Source organism: Poeciliopsis prolifica, unplaced genomic scaffold (assembly GCF_027474105.1).
Source record: "Poeciliopsis prolifica strain line A6 unplaced genomic scaffold, Auburn_PproV2 SCAFFOLD004, whole genome shotgun sequence".
Lineage (NCBI taxonomy): Eukaryota > Metazoa > Chordata > Actinopteri > Cyprinodontiformes > Poeciliidae > Poeciliopsis > Poeciliopsis prolifica.
This window is the reverse complement of record NW_026562379.1, coordinates 1,087,086-1,099,615: the sequence shown is the minus strand read 5'-3', so window position 1 is coordinate 1,099,615 and position 12,530 is coordinate 1,087,086. Positions and strand designations below refer to the sequence as shown.

Below are 12,530 nucleotides of genomic sequence, written 5' to 3'. Positions count from 1 at the left end.
GCGGGGCGGAACTTCAAAGTTACCTATGCGTGCAATCAAGAAGGGCAGGCGAGCAAACAGATTTCAGAATAGCAATTTTACCGGCTGACGTAAGAGGTGGGTCTGGTTGTCTTGACGACCAATTGGCACTGAAGTGTGGAGCCGCTCTGTGGCCCCGCCCCCTGTACAAATACCCCCATGGCTTTGACGTCAATGTACGTCAACTCGAGAATATGATGCCTCTCAGCGAGTCAACTCGTGTGCTCTGTCGCTGATAGAGGCACCTCAACCTGAAATATTATCGCTCTATTGTACCCTGTGGGTTCGGCGAATGGCTCGCCGCGTATGAAGGAGAGTTAGCGCCACATTGGCGGCTTTTTTTTTTTTCTTTCTTTCTTTTTTGTGAAGCCGGTAGGGGCGACGCAGAAATCAACTTTGTCTCTTTTTAATGGACGCGCTTCGGGCGGCGATGGAAGCGGCGGCGGCGGCGAGGGGCGGTTTGTTTTCCTCTCGTCTTTATCTCTAGCTGCTCGAGCCTGTCTGAGTCCCCCCCCCTCCACCTCCTTCCAACAAGCAGTCCCATTTAGAACAGCATGGTCATGGCCGACAGTGTCCAAAAACCGCTGCTCCGGGGTCCGGTCCGAGTGGGCTTCTACGACATCGAGCGCACTTTAGGAAAAGGCAATTTCGCTGTCGTGAAGCTGGCCAGACACCGCATAACCAAGACCGAGGTGAGTTCACGGGTGAACTTGTTAGCCTGGAAAGCTAACTTGGGCTGCTGTTCTGCTAGAGTTATATAACTTTTATGCACTAGTTGACACCCCAGCAACCACTGAAGCGCTAATCCAGACCCGGGTCATGCAGCTGCCCGTGGACACATGACTTGCAGTGCTGGTGCATTTGAGCCATGCAGGTAGAGGAGCAGAGACTGTCTGCATGTTCATCCCCCCCTCAGGAATATCAGTGCCAGGAAGAGGTCTGACCACCACTGCTGCTGGGAAATACAGACTGTAAACATGCACACACTCCTCTCATTTTCTTCTTCTTCTTCTCTGCATCAGACACCTGCTCTCATTTTGGTATAATGACCCCACTCAAAGCCACAGTGGGGCAACATAAGAGTCTAGCCGGTGTAAACTTCCAATTTGCTCTGTATCAAGGGGGATGCAGGGCAGGTTGGTGGTCCCATTATGCAATCTAACTAATGATGTGATTTAGCTGTTTCTTGTCCCAGCAGTGCGGTGAGCTTTGCGTGGATCCCCTGCTTATGTCTTTCTAATTGGAAAGTGTGGAGTTTTGCCGGCTTCTTGCAGACAGCAACTCCCTGACACTGGCTTTGGGGTCTTCATAGTTTCAATCTCCAGAGCGGTGCAGCATACAGTGCCCTTCAGAAATATTCATAACACTTTGCCCTTCTACACTTTTTTTTTTTTTTTTTTTGCTACAAGCGCAACAATTTTCTCTGCTCAACAGAGAAGATGTGTGATTGCAAACTTATTTTGCAATTTAAAAAAAAAATTGCTATACAATTTTACTCTGCTCTCCCTCAGTTTTGACTTTGTGGAACCACTTTTTGCTGCAAATAGTCATTTGGGATGTGTCTACCAGCTTTGCACATCTACTGAAATTACTACTCCATTTGCTTTTCAAAATAAATTCAACTCATTAGAGTTTTATGAAGAGCATTTTTGAACATCACTTATTGCTGCAGATGTTCTATTTGATTTAGATCTAAACTTTGACTGGGCCATTCTAACACATGTATCTGCTTTGAATTAAAACTTTCCACTGATTCCACTGTGTTTAGGGTCTCATCCTGCTGGAAGTTGAACCTCTGTCCTGTCTTGGGTCTATTTTTTCCACCATTGCTCTGTATGTAGCTTCAACTTTTTCCCCATCAATACCAACCACCATGCTTCACTATGAAGTCGGTGTGTTCTTAAAGTTTTCAGCCACACAATCTGTGTCTTAAGACTTAATAATTTTTTTCAGATCAGAGCCCCCATCTTCTTCATGCTTGCTCTAATTTTATTTATTAGTGTAAATAAATTTTTTTTGACTGGAGTTTGCTGGATGTGCTTCAAAACTTCACATAGTTTTATTTTTTAACCCTTTGGACACATACCAGATTGTTTATTGTGAACAATTACTTACAATGATACACATTTTGATAAGCTGTTTTCAAAAAAAAATTCAATTAAAAGTGTTCAAAACTGACACTGTTATTGAAATTTTTGTTTTTACTGTTTTTCTCCATGTTAGCATAAATAAAGTTGCAATTTTAATTAAATTGATTTCCCGTTTTTGTGACTGGTGTCTTTAAGAAGCCTATTTCAGACAGGTATGTTTTTTATTAGTGGTATTTATGTTTATGGGGCTATTTTAGGACTGCACAATCACATGCACACAGTTACCGAAAAAGAAGTTGTAAATAGTTTTCTTGCAGTCACTTTTTTCAGTATTACAACGTTATGTTAACATATGGTGATCAAATTTTAAGTCCACCCCTTTCACTCTCTACTAAATGTCACTGTAGCAAATGAAATGTATTGTCTTTTGTAGTTGTAACTAAATTGTGATAAAATGCATATCTATTTAAGTTATTTTGCAACAGACCGAACGCACATCAGAAACTTTTGAGATTAGTCGGAGCTAATTTGCAACTTTCTGTCTGCTCATTCCCTGTCTGCAGAAAAAGCCTTACTCAAGCAGTACCATGGAGTGCCATGACTCTCTGTTGTAATGATAGAGACAGGGACTTTACTGTAAACAGCGCCCAGAGTGCGTAGAGAGTCTCCGCTGTAAGACGAGTGGGCGTGATTAGACCATATTCCAGGAGATTTGTAAAAACATTTATCTTTGATCTGCGCAACTTGTTTGTTGGTGAATGTGAGCGATTATAGTGTACAAGAAAATGAAATATCTGCGTCACCCAGTTTGGATCCTTCAAAGGTTTAATGGATAACAGGGCAAGGATATGTCGTGTGTGAGGCTCTTTTTGTCGTAATCTGGTTATTAAGGCCTGTGAAGTGGCCAAGCGTTAGTCTTGCCAGGTTAGCTACATCATTATAATACCGACAGTGGTTGTTGGAGATCACTTAGTGCTGGTTGGCATGTTGAACGGCTGCAGATGTTTAGCTCAGACAAAGTTAACCAGAAAGGCAGGCAATAAACTTTTATGCATCATCATCTGACGTGAGGCGATGCCAGGAGACATTGGATTGGTCTGCCTGGTTCTTGTTTGTACAGTAAACCACAGTTTAACAGTACATGAAACAGCAGATCCGGCATGTTTGTGCACCCATGTTTACACGTCCCTAGGTAGGTGAAACTCCTGTGTGTGTAACCTACTTTTTTCATCTGACCCATTTGTCTCATTTTGGTGTATGTTTCTGCCTGTGCGTGTCTTGCCCACTCCAACGTGGCCCTGTCTATCCACTCAGCCGACCCTTCATCAATTCGAAACAAAGCTTTGGCAGATCCGACACCATCTCCGCCATCTCACTGAAAACAACTTACCCCAAAAATAATTTGCTCAAACATATCTTCGATTTTATTTTTGGTTTACCTTGTAATTGTAATTGGCTTATTCCTGCCTATGCTTTTTACTTGAATGGTTAATATTAATTGTTAAACAATTTATGATAATACAGTGCTGTGAGATAGTTGAACCTGTAGCTGTAGCACTCCATCTGCTTACCTCAGAGCATTGATTCGGAGCGCTTCCCACACGTAGACAGGAATCCATATGCATAACAAGCTGGACCTGGAAACTTCAGGCTCCGTAGACGAAGCTGGCTAAGGTCTTTTTGCTGAGTGAGATGAGTTGCTGCACATTTTACCTCTGGTGTCCTCTTTTATGCTGCCGTGTGTGGGGCTGCAGCCACACAGATAAAAAGCTGTTGCTTGGCAGGTATTCAGACTCATTAAAATCTGTGATGGAGTGAACTAGGTGCTATCATGGACAACAGTGGACAAGTGGCAAAAGGCTCTTTTTGTGACTGTCGTTCAGCAGGACTTTTCCCCCTATGAATCATGGTATCAAGCTTTTGAGAATTTATAGATTCAATTAAGCTTACTGACATTTTGGTCCTATGGTTTGAAGTTCATTTAAGGAGTTTTCCTCAGATTTAAGGAATATAGAGTAATAGATTGCTGCTCTTTACCCATTGGTTGATGCCTCCTACCTGTCATTGGGTTGAAAGAAGACTTTTCCTCTCGTTTATTTACTTATGAGGAAAATTATTTCAGCTGTTCAACTTAAACTCTTTTGTTTGCTTTATTCTCTACCTTTTTTCTGATACCTGCTTCTATCTACTTCTAGTGAAGATTCTTGTGCAAATATATGTGGCTTTTCCACATACATAAATATGTGGAGTATAGGAGGTTGTTGTGGAGTGACGGACATGATTAGAACTTGGTTCTTCTGCGTTGCCGTCTGCGCTCTTGGTATTTTCCCTGAACAGTTTTTCCTGCATCTTTTCATCAGTTTTGTGGAAATATACAATTTTAATATGCAACTGTTTTCTGTTTTTCTCCAATTATTGGTGGGTACCTTTATTTCTCCCTGGTCTGTGTGTGGATATAATCTTGTTGAGAATTTGTTTACCCTTTTCCTGTCCTCCTGGTACAGTGAGATTATGTTGATCCTTCCTAGCCTGGCAGCAAAGTTTGAGTTTATTTCAAGGAAGAAAATGAGCAAAGTTCAGAAAAAAGCCACTAGAACCCCTGAAATTTATTTCGGGTTAGTCGGATTCACTATAATTTTAGTTCTTGCCAAAGTCTGGACCTGAAAAAGATTGAACGAATCAGAATTTTAGCGGTCTGGATATTTAAGCTGCGGGGAATATTATAACTTTCCTTCCTTTCCTCAAATATAATTTGATTTTCAGTTAAATTGTCTAATTGTGTCACCACACAAACCTGGTGTTTTACTCGGTGCTTCTAAAGCCACTATATCTGATAAAATAACAAATAACCAATAAATAAATGTCACTTTGGAAACAGTGAGGATAATTGTTGCTTTTCCTTTCTAAGTAAAAGTAAGAACGTCATGTTAAACCTTTAGCTCTGAATTTCTTAGATACGACAAACTTATCTTTTTTTCCTTTAACACTTTCTACCATCTCTACCACAATCATCTTTTTATCCCTGTTTACACTTCTACATTTAACTGTCATTTATTAACTCTGTTTTATTCAATTTTGTAATTATATCTTATATAGAATGGATGCTCTTTAATTTAATGAGCTTCTTTATATTTAAATTCCCCCCGGAGCTAAAAAAAAAAGTATTTATCCCATCTCTCACTTTGTTTTAGAGGTCTGAGTTTGAAGCTGGATTCTGCTACAAGATTTAGATTTCTTTATGGGATTTAATCCCACGATGCATGTCTGCTTGTGTTGTGGCAAGGGGCTCGATAATGGAGTGCTAAACCTATTAAACACTCCCTCGACTCCTCCTTGTTGGCTACAAACTTGCCAAAAGAAGTTTAAAACTGCTGGCAAAACTACAACAGGCTAGAAGTAAACAGAAGACTGTTTGTGCTTACATGACCACGATGTTAAAAAAAAAAAAAATGGAGTGCTACTATTATTTTGTTGTGGTTCAAGGTAAAGACATAAATGCATCTCTGCTGATCTGTTGCTTGCTTCAGCTATGGACCGTGTACCGCAGTTATCCTGCACATTCCTTTGTAATGAAGAGACGAGAGAGTGAAGCTGCTCGTAATCTTTGCATGAAGATGGAGGATAAAATGAGCGCCTCGCTGATAAGCGGGCAGGAGACAATCTTCTGGTAGTTTTTCAAATTGCTGCGCAGTATTGTACAGTGGGCTTTGTTGCTGACCATCCTAAAAAAAAATGATAATACAGAATTTTCTGCTTTTAATTTTTTCCCCCATTTTATTCAAACTGTTAACTCTTGCCTTTCTTTTTTGTTTTTATTTAAAAAGGTAAAAGACTTTCACTGCTCATTAAAACTTTCCAACTGACTTTGATCTCAGTTGTTTAGCTTCACCTAACCGTTGTGTAATGGCAGAGACCCAGAGTTTCCTGTTGTTTACTTCACCTCCTTGGCTCACAGATGCTTGGAGCACTTCAGGTCACTCTGATGAATTTGTGTTTATGAGAGAGTTTGGAGGAAAGATGTTATTATTGCCTCGTTACCTACCCTGGCTCTGTTATTGAAAGCTTGGGATGTTTACATTTGGAGCATGCACTTTGCGCACATGTGTGTAAGATGTAAGACTGAATTGTATTCTCATATTTGAGAGTTACAGGGTGATTTTAAATGCTTTTCTTTTTCAAAAAAATAGCAAAGTTTGAGCACTTTGCTAGTTTTTTTCTGCTTGTTAAATATCAAATTGCTGGCTACAGTAGAGCTTGTGTTTGTTTTACTGGCCATCAAATCTGATGGGGTCTAAATGAGATCCTTTCAATTGTTTATCTAAAATCTGACTTCTTAGTCCCACTTTTAATGCTCATGTTTGATTTCTCTCCAGGTGGCCATTAAAATCATTGACAAGACCCAACTGGACGCTGTCAACCTGGAGAAGATCTACAGGGAAGTTCAGATCATGAAAATGCTGGATCACCCCCACATCATCAAGCTATACCAGGTTAGTGTCTGCACCAAGTCCTGAAGTCTACAGAGGGATCATTTTTCTTAAATTTATCATCTTTATTAGGTGTTATTGTCTCACACCGTAATGTATGTATCATGCATTTTTGGATATTTGTTTAATCGCTTTTTGTTTTCCGTATTTCTACTCCTGCTCAGATTAATTTCTGTAAAGCTTTGCAAAAGTTTACAGGCCAAACCATTACTGTTTTTCTTAGTTCAGAAGAAAGTTTATTGGTGGTTGATCCATTTACAGAAAAAAAAGGTGAGAGTTTTTGGTTTTGTTGTATTTGATAAATTGTCATATTTGCAGCTGAGCTGTCCTGAAAAAGTTGGTTGGATATGATCACTGACTGACACCTTCAAAATTGTGGACTTTAATGCCTTTTGATGTAATAAAAATAAATACAATATAAACTATATGTATGTACTGTCACTTTGTGGTGGTAACAAGTCTCTTTTGGTGTTATTTTAGCCATATAAAGTAAAATTGTTTGGCCATCACTGATCTGCACAAGTCTTTAAAGCTGTTATCATTGCTCTATGTCTAATCCTGGTTTTTTACAGGGATATTTTAGGACAGCCTAAATTGCCTCTAAATTACTTGTATTTTACGGATGTTATGTAAGTCAAATTGAACACAAATAGCCTGATATTGTTTGAATTATTTTTAGCCTCAACACGTAGCCACCCTCCCCTCAGGTGAAGACTATTGTTCTGTCCTATCTTTTGTAATTACGCTCCTATTTTGCCATGTGTTATCTTCAAGGGGATGGTATGATTATCTCAAATTAAGAAGATGAAAAGACAGACTTTGGTCCACAAGATATCAAGATGAAATGACCTGTGATGGCTCATTAGCAAATACCCAACACCCCCTGAGAGGAGATAAATGCTCTTCTTTGTCTCTGGATATCACAAAGTCTCTACTGACTATGAAGTTTTATATTTTAAAGCCTGTTTAGAAGATGGGGAGAGATCTCAGTTATGTCCAAATAAAGTTTTTACTGTTCTATAAAGCAACACCTTCGGGTCAGTAGCAAAAGAAAATGAATCCAAACTTAGGCCGAACATGTTTTGATGTGGAAGAATTATTGTGGAAAAATACATAGAAGGATGAGTATATGGATGTAATAAGCTAACACTGTTACTTCGAAGACAAGTGTCTCCAAATCAGGCTTTTAATGAGAAAGTTTAGACATTTTTGATATCTATGTATTTGAAAGAACACTGCTGAAATCTATTTAATTAAGAACATCTTATTTGGACAAGACAGAAGTTGACTTTTAAAAAAGACTCTACATGTTCTGTAAATATGAACTCTATCAGATCAGAACCCAATGGCAGAAAGTCTGAAGATCTCTAACGTTACCATGGATGAATGTCCATGTGCGTCTCAAGTCCAATTTATCTAAGCAAAGTCAAAGTCTATCTCTGTGCAGCCCGCTTGTGTCTGCCCGTCAGAGCTCAGGGGTCACAGAGTAATATGTAACGCTTGTTACAGACTCAATATAACACGTGTTTTAGTAGACGTGGGCTTGTGGGGGGGATACAGTGTGAAAAAGTCAGCTTTGAGAAGCAGAATCTACCGCTGCTTCTTGTCGATCTTCTTTGTTTTTGGGCACTTAAGCAGCCTGGGGTGTTGAAGTGCATGACCAATGCAGGTCATGTCCTTATACACAAGCAAACAGATGCTGCGCAGCAGAACCTGCCACTGCTACATAGTCACAGAATATAGTTAATGACTGACTGACTCTCAGGGGTGTTTGCGTCCTGCTGGGGAGTAAGCGAAGGCAAAACACTCATATCATTAGATGGTTGAGATGATATGAATTAAATCTTCTGAAATGTCACATTTCAGCTTTATTTATTCCATCAGGGATCCACCCTTTTATTTACTGGGGCTTCTGAAATGAGTATCATTTGGTAGGACAATGTAAACTATGAAGGTAAACATGGGAGCAGTGTAATTTTTGTCTGGGAGTTGTCACCAGATGTAGGCTAGAAGGAATTTCTCACATAAGATTTAATATGAATACTTATTGCTTTCCCAGTCCTTTTGGATACAGGTTGGAGCCTGAAAACAAACGGCCTATTTATTTATTTATTTAAAAAGACAAAAAAAGAACATTTTGAATTGTGGAGTTTAGTGAATTTGTCTCTAACTGTATGACTTGGGTTCAATAAATAAATTCTTGCAATACTCTGGTAGAATTGTGGCCCGTTCCTCCTGACGGAGTGGATATAATGGAGTAAGCTTTATAAGCAGCCTTGCTTGCACATGTCTTTTCAGCTCTACCCACTGATTTTTCAGATCAAGGCTTTGTGATAATCACCCCAAATAATTGGCTTCGTTGTCCTTAAGCCACATCAACTATAGTTTTAGCAGAACATAAGACAAGCCTCCAAAATGTCTTGTATCCTGTTTTTTTTCTGAAGCTGTGTCTCTTCTTGTTCGTGGCCTTAAATGCAATGTTGGTACAGAAAGTTTCGCTGTGGATTGTGAAAGCATCTTCACAATACTTTCTTCTTTTTGTGTGGGGATGATGTTGGCATTGTGTGCCTCACATATTTACTTGGTGCTCCAAATAGTATCATGGCCTGGACATTCCTCAGGCATCTGAAAACTGTGAATGACCCTGACTGGGTCATTCACAATTTTCAAAAAAATTAAAAATTTTAAGTTTAAGGTGCTGCATTAAAATGCACAGAAAACATTTTTTGCTATCGAAACTGATCTAAAGCTGGAAAAGTTTATGACTGACAGAGGAAAAACTATAGGCACATCTCTATTTTGTTTCAAACTTAAAACCTTGAGCTTCTTTTTTCTTTTTCTTTTTTTTTATTAAGATGTAAATTGTTGTGGGAAACATGTTAATATTGTGACAATTAAAGGTGGAAAATAATTGATTTAAAAGCTATTAGATAATTAGAAGTGTAGTTTTTATTTTTGCATCTTTTTATAATAATTGAGAGAAGATTTTTTAAAAATAAATTTAAAAGTTTCAAAAGTTGCTAAGTTTCCAATTGTTCTTGTTTGTACACTTGTATGTTCTTCGAGGTGAAGAAGACTTATGTACTCTCCATTGTCACTCCAGTGTCTGCTGTTTGTCACAAAATGGTTCCCTGCAATAAACCCCCCACATTCCCCAAAACATGTTACATAAATGGCTGGGTCCTGCTCTTTTCTTTTAAAGAATGTAAATAAAAGTTCATTATCATCTCACAACCGTGTGACAATGCTCTGGCTTTGTATTGTGTTATTTTACTGTGTGTCATTATTCTAATTTTTTTTTTTGCTTATCAGGCCCCATCCGTCCAATCAGCTCAGCTCAATTAGTTTGTCCCCTTCCCGTCTCAAAAACCCGGGCTGACCCCAGTGCCCCGAGGAAAGCCTATCTAATGAAGACTCACAAAGGACACACATTAACTGTGGACCCCTCTCTTTTTTTTCATGTGTTAATGGTCTCTTCTTTGACCCCGTTCAGCCATTATTTTCTGTCTTTCATTCTCTTCTCACTTGTCTTCAGACTCTCCTGGGTGTTCCACGTTACCCTTTCCGGGTCCGTGGGTTTGGCGACTAACTGTGACTATAAGCAATCTGGGAGTTTGCATACGTTTCCCCAAAATCAAACCCAGTGTTAAACATGGAGTGCTTTAATAAAAAGTACACCATTTATTTAAATATTTGCTGTGTAAACAGATAAAGAGTACAGCCTTATAAAGCACTTGATTAACCGCAGGATGTACTGCTGCTCTCACTTGTGACAGCATAATTAATGTTAATGTGATCCAAAAATAGTTTAACTCCAAGTTTCCTCTTTCACATTACAGTTATTTCCTTTGCTACAGACCAACATATTTCCAACACACAAAGCTTATTAAATGTCCTGTTTTTGTTGCTTCTCATCTTATTGGAGGTTTTCATGGAGAAGATGCTTTTTGGGGGTTTTTTTTGTTTATTTTGTTTTAAATGCATAAACCAAGCTTATCAAATGTTTGTATCAAACATTTTTGGACTTCTGCTTTTGTCATCGGCTTTTACTGTCAAAAACAGCAGTTATGTGTCAATGTGTCTTCAAGTTGACGCAACTTGGGTGTCGTCTTTGACAAATTAATAAACCACAAAGAAGTTGTTAACTGACATTTGACCTACACATGCATTTAAATGAATTAAGAATTTTTTTGTAATTTTAACATTTTTTAAAATAATTTAGTAATTTTAGAAATGAAATGGGTAATGCAATACAAGCACAATTATTTATGGTAAATGTTGAGAGATGTCTGAAATCAAATTAAAACGACAGGACTTGCCTTCGTTTTGGGATTTGAAGTCATATTTGGATTAGAAAAATTAGAGAATGGAAAACTAGATCCATCCATTTATCAATTCTATCTTTACATTCATTCTATCATCAATCTATTCCTCTATCCATTATTAATCTGTCCCTACATTTACCGACCATTTCTCTCTTATCATCTGTCTGTCGTCTTCCTTTTAGTATATTTTCTCCGTAGTTTAAATATAAACAGTCTGACATCTTTATCTTCCACTCAGAATAAAGTTCTGTCTTTTACAGTTTAGTTTTAGTAGCAGTCCTGGAGCTTTAACACGATTCCACCCTGGCAGTGAAAACTGTACAGTATGTTCCCGTTCAGTCGCTGTGCTGGCTCTCGCTTTGTCTGACCAGTGAAGCTTAAATAACCAATCAGTTGTTTGTCACAGGGGGGTAAATAACGTGGACTGAACAACCCACCGTTTTTTGTTTTTTTTTATTTCCCAAATCTGTGAATTGGTCAGTGCAGCAGATGGAAAAATGATCTCAAACAAAGCGCGTGGGATTTCTAGTGTGAATGTCTGGCTCTCAGTGTCTGATTCATCCCACCATCTCCATCTGATTCTCCACTCGGAGGTTTAATTCTATTCATCTCCTGAGTGTTTCTGCTTCTAAATCGGTCCTCCTCCTACACAACCCAGCACCATGTCAGGACTGAAAGGTTTTAAGTACCATTCAGATACACTCAGCAACACCAAGTCCACCTCCGTTCTCTTCCATGATTGCCATATTTAGAGCCTGTTGCCATTCATGTATTTTGTTTGTTTGGGATTTTATTTTTGTGAATGCCACTGGAGTTTAGCTACTCAGTGAGCTCTTGGGTTTATTTTGCATTACTTTTGGATCTTTTGACTCTCAAGTGTTTATTCTTGTAGGTTTTCAGATAAAATTGCTCATGAAAATGCTTTTATGTGTGTTCACTCACTTTTTTTCTTCCCATTCCTTCATCATCTCCTTCCCTCAGGTGATGGAGACAAAGAACATGCTGTACTTGGTCACAGAGTATGCCAAGAATGGCGAAATCTTCGGTGAGTTTTTTTTTTGTTTGTTTCTTTTTAATCTAAAGCTCATATAACTATCAGTATCCTCTTTTCCTTTCACATTATTTCGCTAAGTTTGATAGAAAACTGCTTCCTTGCGTCAGCGAGGCTTCTGGCAAACATGGAAGTGTCAAAGTCTCATTGAGGTTTCGCAGTTTTCGAAATCTCAAAGGTCATATGATTGATGAAAATCAGAGAACAATCCCCTCAGAGAACAATCCCCTCATGTAACTGTCCTCTTTACCTCTTGTAGCTCCTCCAATGGTGCTGAAGTTGTTCTTCTATAAATGACATCACCAAACTCCTATTAAGGCCTCAGAGGGGCAACCTCAAAGAAATAAAGGTTAATTAATTACTATAAGTGCTGCACCTTCATTGTCACCTGACAAGTTTATTGCGGGGTATCAAGATATCACTTTTTACTAGCTGCCTTACAATTCCTCCTCCAGAGCAAAATTTCACTTAACTCGCATTTGAATAATGTCAAGTCTTTGCCAGGACTGAATTCACAGGAATATTTGTCATGTGTTTGCACAGACAAGGCTGTTGGTTT

At 38.7% G+C, this 12,530-nt stretch overlaps 1 protein-coding gene across 2 annotated transcripts in view; it reads left to right on the top strand.

The window, feature by feature from the left end:
- Positions 1 to 206: 206 nt before the first annotated feature.
- sik2b (salt-inducible kinase 2b) overlaps positions 207 to 12,530 on the top strand; it is a 47,343-nt gene continuing 35,019 nt past the window's right edge. For both annotated transcript variants that reach the window (XM_055029004.1, XM_055029002.1), the window contains exons 1-3: positions 207 to 710; positions 6,482 to 6,598; positions 11,902 to 11,965. In XM_055029004.1, coding sequence (XP_054884979.1) covers positions 573 to 710; positions 6,482 to 6,598; positions 11,902 to 11,965 — 319 coding nt within the window. In that variant the 5' untranslated portion in view covers positions 207 to 572. The remainder of the gene's footprint in view (positions 711 to 6,481; positions 6,599 to 11,901; positions 11,966 to 12,530) is intronic.